This window comes from Antrostomus carolinensis, unplaced genomic scaffold, assembly GCF_000700745.2.
Source record: "Antrostomus carolinensis isolate BGI_N321 unplaced genomic scaffold, ASM70074v2 scaffold7398, whole genome shotgun sequence".
Classification (NCBI taxonomy): Eukaryota; Metazoa; Chordata; class Aves; order Caprimulgiformes; family Caprimulgidae; genus Antrostomus; species Antrostomus carolinensis.
This window is the reverse complement of record NW_010333624.1, coordinates 34,897-42,544: the sequence shown is the minus strand read 5'-3', so window position 1 is coordinate 42,544 and position 7,648 is coordinate 34,897. Positions and strand designations below refer to the sequence as shown.

Sequence of the window (7,648 nt, the reverse complement as noted above, 5' to 3'; positions counted from 1 at the left end):
GTGTCCTGAGAGCCCCAGGTGGCATTGCTGTCACCCTAATACTTAACTGTTATTTTAGGGGATATTTGAGCTCAATGTGTCTGAAGCAGCATGAAGGATGTGTTGCAGCCCATCAAAAGTTGCATTTTAGTAGCATGAAGCTAAAGGGCTGATGAATGACGTTCTATGCAGTATGACACAGAGTTACATTGGATGTGCTTGAGATGCAGATTGCTGGGACACTGTTGGAAGGCTGTTTAGTGTGCAGGAAACTAAACCTGGTGCAGTTGTATCCATATTGACTTTCTAGAGGTCACATCTGGCATGAACCACGCTCAAAGCCAGGCCTGGATGTTGTCCTGGAGGGAGTTAGTTTGGATTGTCCAAAACAGAGCAAAGAAATAAACTAGCATTGAAGTGATGTACATGATTGACCTTCTAGTGTTTGGGTTCATTTTACATTCCTCTTTTTTGATCAGTATTCAGGACAAAATGTCCATGTTCTCCATAGAGACCAGAGGTAAAGAATAAACCCCTGTATCCACTCCAGGGCTGTGAGGCCTTTTGCTCTTTTAGAAGTTTCTGACAACATCAGGCAGAGGAGATACTCTTCCCCAGACCAACCTGGAGCACTTGGAAACAAGATACTGCCTATGTGGGCTGTTGGCAACATCAAGAGCTGCCTTGGAGCTATGGTGCAGCAATGTGTTACAGACTAGATGTATTTCTTTGCCTACAGCTTGTGGCTTTGAACGACATGGGGCAAAGAGGGCTGTAGCCTGCTCTGGCATCCTGGGCAGTTGCCAAACCAAGACAGGGGCTTTGTGAGTAAGTGCTATGATTAATGGCACAGGCAGCTAAAACACAATTGGCATCCATCCCCCTTCAGCTGAGCCAGCTCCCTAGAAAACATCCCACAGACCAATTCTTCTCCTAAGAAACAAAAAAGACAGACTGCTGCCAACCTGGGATGGCTTCTGCATATGTCTCAATGCATGTTGCATCATTATCTCCAGAGAGGTTGGGATTAGAGAGATCAGGGTTTGGCAGAAGGTAGGGAAGGGGCCTCTGGGTGGCTTTTGCTATCTGTCTCCAAGGAGTGACCATACTGGACTCTCTCACAGTGTTTCTGCCTGTTCATAGACCAGGCTAAACCCATCATGGCCCAGAAGTGAGACAGCTCTGGGAGGGGTGCAAGGGACTATACACCAGCTCGTCCCTTTGCAACACACAGCCATTGCTCTCCACAGTCTCTGCAGAATGATTCGTGTACAAATGAAGATCATCTCAGCTGCAGAGCATGTTAGGAAGGACATCAGGAGGGAGAGACCATTGATGCTGCCTTCATCATGCAGCCCTAGGAGATATGTGCTGCTGGATGTAGCAGCGCTGGGAGGTGTGCTGCTGGTGAAGGGGTCCCATACAGCACCCCAAAGAGCATCACAAATACCAGGCAGCCTATGGCTCTCCACGTGGCATTTTATCTTGATGCTTTCCCAGCATATGTGAGGTGTGCTGTAAGACCTAGACAGTGTGGAGAGTCAGGAAACCTGGCCACAGAAGCATCCCCTCAGCAATGTGGTTTTAGTGCACCTTGAGCAGCTGAGGACAAAAAGTGACAGAATCTGCGTGTGTGGAGCTGAATTTCCCTATCTCTGCTTGCATAAAGCTTGCATAGCATTACTAGTTCTTTTTTTATTGGGTTAGGAGCTGCCAAACATCTTTATTTTACTAGTGATACTAAGAAGGTTGCTAGTTTTCCCCAGCCCTGCAGACACCACCGTACCTTATCTGATAGATACAGTGCCACTGGTCAGATATGTTCACCGAAGGTATCGGTGTTTTCACTTCAGGTCTTGTACGTGTCGTCTGTTCATCAGGTAGAATCAGAAAAGTCAAAATAAAGCAGATGAGCAGAACTGAAATGCAGAATTGGAGTTGTGCAGGACCGTTGCCTTAGGACTATATCTGCACATTAGTTTTTAGTTTCACTTTCATCTTTCCTTATACACTCCTGCAAAACAGAAACCAGCAAACCCCCCAGAGTTATTCCCTTCTCTCATAGGAAAATTTGAAGTGCTGGGGTAAAAAATTTATCATAAATATGGCTTTCAGACAGACCTCACTGTGCTTATGCCAAAGCAGTCTGCTCCAAGACTGCACTAACTGCTGTTGACTGCTTTATTCGTATTTGCTGTCACCCCATGACTCCAGGCTGCTTGGGTGCTGTGGGTGAGATGACGATCTGACCTTCAGCTGGAGGATGACTCAGAAAACAGTGCGTGGATTTGCATGTTTTACAGCTGAGAGTCTAGCCAGGGGCGGGCCTTACAGGGAATTGAAACTAAATTGCTAGAACTCGAAGTTTTGAGTCTTTCCTTAGCCTTATCTGCAATACTCCTCCCTGACAAGGCAAGGTACCCCCCGTGCTATGTCTGGGCTTGGAGGATGGAAGGAAGACAGCAGGTACAGGGGAGCTGCTGCCTCCAGTACCCCATTTTCCTCTCAGAGTTACCCCTGGGATGGCAAAAATAAAACAGAGGAGGCTGAAAACCCACAGAAGCCGACAACATCTGAAAAGGAGCAAAGCGGTCAAGTGTCAGTCTACCAACAACAAGAGCAGTAGTAAGTAACAAAGAGCCTGACTGAGATGGTGTCATATGTATCAGGTGCCTGTTCTCCACCTTACTCAAGGTTTGCACCTTCAAAGGTGGAAATACTTTATAGGGAGCTTGTGCATGGGGCTGGGCACACAAGCAGGCTGTCCTCATCCTCTCGGAGCCAGCTGTGGTCAGCCTGAAGCCTACCTACAAACAAAGCTTCCTATATGGAACCTGAGTTGTTCTGGCAGGCTTTGTGATAGCATGGCTTACACTTTGTGCAATAGCAGTGGCCAGTTCTGAGCGTTTGATATCGCCATACGTAGTGTTGGCTTCTTGGCATCTTTTTTCAAAGTGAAATTTCAGATCCGATTCTAGCTCCCTGTTCTCTGTCTCCTAATATTTCATCCTGGAAAGTCTAAAAATACTTCATTTGGTTTAAGAGATGGATGCAGGCTGTGTTCCAGCACTGATCTGAACACAATCCAGGAGACAGAACAGCTTCCAACAACTTCTTGCTGACAAAAATAAAGCCAAAGCTTCAGCCCTCAATTTAATTTTAGGCTTGATTGGGATTGATGTTCACTCCATCTCTGGTTTTCCAGTGACACTTAGATAGCTTGTATAAGCTCTAGCTCACAGGTATAACACAGAATAGAAACTGACAGTAGTGTGTGTGTATTTTATGCACATGTGCTTAATACATATATTAAGCAAATTGTTTACAGTCTTTTTCCCCAAATGTGCTTTTTCTGAGCTGTTAGTAACAGTGCATATAATGCTATTATTATGATGTGCTGGGTTTGCTTAGCTTCCCTTTTTTTTCCCCCCCGCCTTTCAAAGTGCAGCTGACAGAAACTAAAGGCTGTTTCAGTTTCCTTTCCCTTCTTTCTGGAAAAAGAAGGTGGAGCCATGCTGTGAAAGAGGTGGCAGGCTGCTGATCACAAGCAGCAATCAACAGCTTTCCATTGTAACCCATGAATGCTTGCCTACTGGGTAGTAATGATACAGGGACTATTAAGAGCTGGGTATCTTTGAAATCTGTCAGCGCTTTAATGCCTGACTTTTGGGACAGCAAACAACCGTTCCTGGGTTACAGTCTATCTTTATTTTCTGCTGCTTCCAAACATGAAAGACCCTCTGTCTTGCCTGCCCTCACACTGGCATATATCCAGAGTAGAGTGACAGCAGCCCTAGTTAGCTTAGATATTTGTGCTATATAGATTTTTTACTTTTTGTGGGTTTTTTTTTTTTTTTTGAGGGGGAGGAAGGGGAATACTGGGAGTCTTCCTATTGGTATAACTGTCTTCACCTGGATTTAGTCAGGGATACAAACCTCCTGGTATAGGTTAGGTAAATACTTCATCAGTTGGTTAACCTCAGCTCCCCCCTTAAAAGGCTAGAGCAAATACATCCACACAGATTCTGACCAGATGGTGGGATCCCCCATAAAACTAGGCAAGCCTTTGGGCCAGAATAATTTAAAACTCTGTTCCTTTTTTCAACTTTATATGATGCTTGCTGAGAGAAAGCTGTTGTGCATCTACTGCAAGGACTGTGCTAAAATATTTTTTGTGGTATGATATGAAAGATTCACTCTGTGTCTTCATAAGACTGTAACAAATAATTTGTTCCTAAACCTGGAACATACAAATTAAAAGTCTGCTTTAGTATGTAGTTAATGAGGAGGAAGGATGAGGGAAAGGCAGGTTCAAACAGAAAACTTGTCATATGAGTGGGAAACAAATTCTCAAAAAAAAGAGGATAACAAAACTGGGGTTTTCTCCCTTCCCCCAAAGAGGGGGATGTTAGGTGTTAGTTTGAAGGAGATGAAGCCACTTAAACTGCGATTTCCTTAACCCCAATTAAAATGTTAGAAGGTATCTAAAATGCTGAAGCAGACAAGGAGATATTTTTATTCTTAAAACTAAAATTAACTGTTACGTTCATTGTTATATCCTTGTTCTGTTACTTCAAGTTACCTTTCAAGAAAGGTCTCAAATTAAGATACATTTCAGCATTGATAAAGCTGATTCAGCCTTTTGGCCATCAGTCCTTTTGAATGTGATCCTTAAAACTAAAATACTAAGGCAACCTCAGAATAGCCCAGGTTTTCAGGCTCTAGGATAACCAAGGGTTGAACAGAGCAGTTGGAGAGCTAAAGTCATAGGCTGTTAGTAGAAGAAAAAATGCATTAACCTAGAAGGCTTTCTGGAATATGCGTAGCAGAGGGAACATGAGGGGCCCAAGCAGGATACCTCTGTGCCAAGGAGTGGCTCTATTCCAACTTGTGTGCTGCTTGCTATTTTCTGGAAATAGCCAGGATGTGGTTTTGCTGCCAGCAAAGCAGGAGTTGGAGTTTCTGTTGAAGCCTCTGAGTATGTGCATGAGTTGTTTTCACTCAAACTCTCAGTCTCAGGCTGTGCTTCAGAGAAATTGGGAGTAGGAAAACATCTTATCAGCATCTTAGGGTGGGATCAAGTGACCTTTCATGTAGCCTGGAGACATGACATATGTGTGGGAAGTGGCATGTTGTAATCTCATAGTAGCTGATATTCAAACTTGACTATTAAAAAGTACAAGGTGGGCAACTGGTTTTAGAGGGTAATTTTTCCCTTGCTTTAGAGAAGCCCTTGTATGGTATGTCAAGGCTGAGAAGTGATAATAAAGTGGTCCTAATTTAGTTAAGAAAAGATACTTGTTCAAATGCAAAATTTAAATAAAACTTTGCACATCCCCCTCCAGTTCTATATAGGATGTAGTTTCAGGCCATGGAGAAAAAGTCACCAGGATGACAAGTGCTTGAAACCGCTTATAATAATAAGCTTACATTTAAGTTACTTTGGCTGCTAAGTGCCATGAAATTAACTTGTAGAAAGTGTATTCCCAAATTGCCCCTGTTCATATCTATTCAGAAACAAAAGTCTGTACAGAAGAAAAGGTGTAGGAAAGTGGGGAAATTAGATGCTGAACTATAACTATAGTGTCTGAAAAAGAAAATGCTGTCTCTGTTCAACAGTCTGTCCTTGGCACCTTTAAAGCTGGCAAGAATAATATTGGTTCTGGTAAAATCCATCAAAAATAAAATTCAAAATAATAAAATGTGGAGACATATTGTTGTTCAGCTGGTAACAGTCCCTCATCATTTCGTGTGAAAGAAGAACAGAGTTACTAGAATGCTTGACTTGTGAAATTGTATTCTTTGACTGCCGGAGACAAATCCATCAGAGCTTTCTTTCTTTCCTTTTCCAATCTTCATTCTGAATTGAAAAAAAATAAGTTATATAGATATGTCTATGGTGTTGTAAGACCTCTCAGTCTTTTGCTGATAGTGTATAGCTAGCAGTTCTGAAAATTTTATTTTATTTCATGATCTGAAATTTCTTTTTAAAAACACTGAATTAGTCTACAAAACTGGAGACAGATGCTTAGCAAAATATTTGTTTTGCCCACTGCCCTGTCACTGGTGGAAGTGCTAGAAGGGTAATTTGAATTATGGAAAATCTGTTTAGAGTTGAACTCTACATTTGCTGCACAGGAGAGATCTCCCAGCTCTCTATCTTACAGGCTGAGGTACTAATCTTTACAGCCCAGTGGGGAGATTCAGAGATGCTCAGCATTGCTGTGGACAGTAACCAGCCTTGTCTCCAGCCAAGTGTTTGGTGTCAAGGTCTACAGAAGAGGATAACTATGCAGTAGATTTCTTTCTTTTAGCCTGGATTATGTGGGTTGCTATGGTCCTCATAATGCTTGGAGACGGGGAGGAAGTCCTTCTAACTCCTGTATTAGAAAGCTTTCTTGGAAGAGCTTGATCTGCACAAGCCCTGACATGTTACCTTGGTGCATAACTTGATGAGGAGCTGTGGTGAGACGATGAATAAGGAACATATGGGAGATGGGGATTGGTCTTTTCTCCCAGGCAATGGCTGCAAGTTACACCAGGGGAGGTTCAGGTTGGTTATTAGGAAAAATTTCTTCTCTGAAAGAGTGGTCAGACATTGGAACAGGCTGCCCAGGGAAGTGGTGGAGTCACCATCCCTGGAGGTGTTCAAGAAACATGTAGATGTAGCACTCAGGGATATGGTTTAGTGGGCATGATGGTGATGAGTTGACAGTTGGACTGGGTGATCTTAGAGGTCTTTTCCAGCCTTAGTGATTCTGTGACTCTGTGGTGCTGTGTTTAGGCAGGGGCAGTAAAAGGAGAAAAAATAACTGTGGTGCAGAGGCAGAGGAGGACAAAATATATTGTTGAAAAGAAAGTAGGGGAAGCAGAGATGAACATTTCACTAGCTTAAGTCTTAATCTTCATGTGATACAGCATCTGACCTGCTCAGCTCTCCAGGCATGCTGGCAAGCCTGACTCGCAGCACACGGCCGCCTCTGCGGGAGGTAGCTCGGCTCAGCGCTGGTGTTGCCAAGCCCAGTGCCTGGCCTGCCCACGTATCCATGCTCTCTGCTCCTCACGGCTACTGATTACCAGGTGCTCCAGCTGGCTCTGGCACACTCGTTGCCTCCCTGGCACTGTGCTGCGGCAACTGGGTGGCTTTGGGACCTAGGGACAGTGTAAACATGGCCATATTTGATTTCATAGGCTTTATGTTAGTCTGCCACACTGCCACAGCAAACTCTCTCCAGTTGGTGTAGTCTGCCCACGAGCGTATGCTGACTAATGGCATGTTAAGCATTTTCAAGGAAGGAAGAAAGCTGTGCTGTGAGCTGAGTTTAGTCTGAGAGCTACCCCTTGGCTCCCTGATTTGATCCATCACTGTGACAATTTCCTTAGAGCTTTAGAAGGTGGTTGAGATCATCCAAAGTGGGGTGAAGCACATGCTGTTCTTTCTACTGTGCTGTCGCATGCTGAGCCCAAACCAAGCTGCTGAATCTGAGCCCCATCTTAACTCTTGGAAATTCTGTTCTGAGTTTTAGTTTTATTCTTTGGACCAAATTTTAACTTCAGGAATTTCTCTACAAGCTTGTGGGTATTGGAGAATTGAGATTTGGGTGCCAACAGCAGAATCAGAGGTCTGTTGCTTTCCTACTTGTTTCTGACTCATACCATCTCCTGGGCT

The 7,648-nt window shown here is 43.8% G+C and overlaps 1 protein-coding gene across 1 annotated transcript in view; it reads left to right on the top strand.

Moving 5' to 3' along the window:
- The first annotated feature begins 2,410 nt into the window (after positions 1-2,410).
- The window catches only part of EPSTI1 (epithelial stromal interaction 1), a 39,241-nt gene continuing 34,003 nt past the window's right edge, over positions 2,411-7,648 (top strand). Inside the window, exon 1 of the mRNA XM_010173918.1 lies at positions 2,411-2,604. Within this exon, the coding sequence (XP_010172220.1) occupies positions 2,411-2,604 (194 nt within the window). The remainder of the gene's footprint in view (positions 2,605-7,648) is intronic.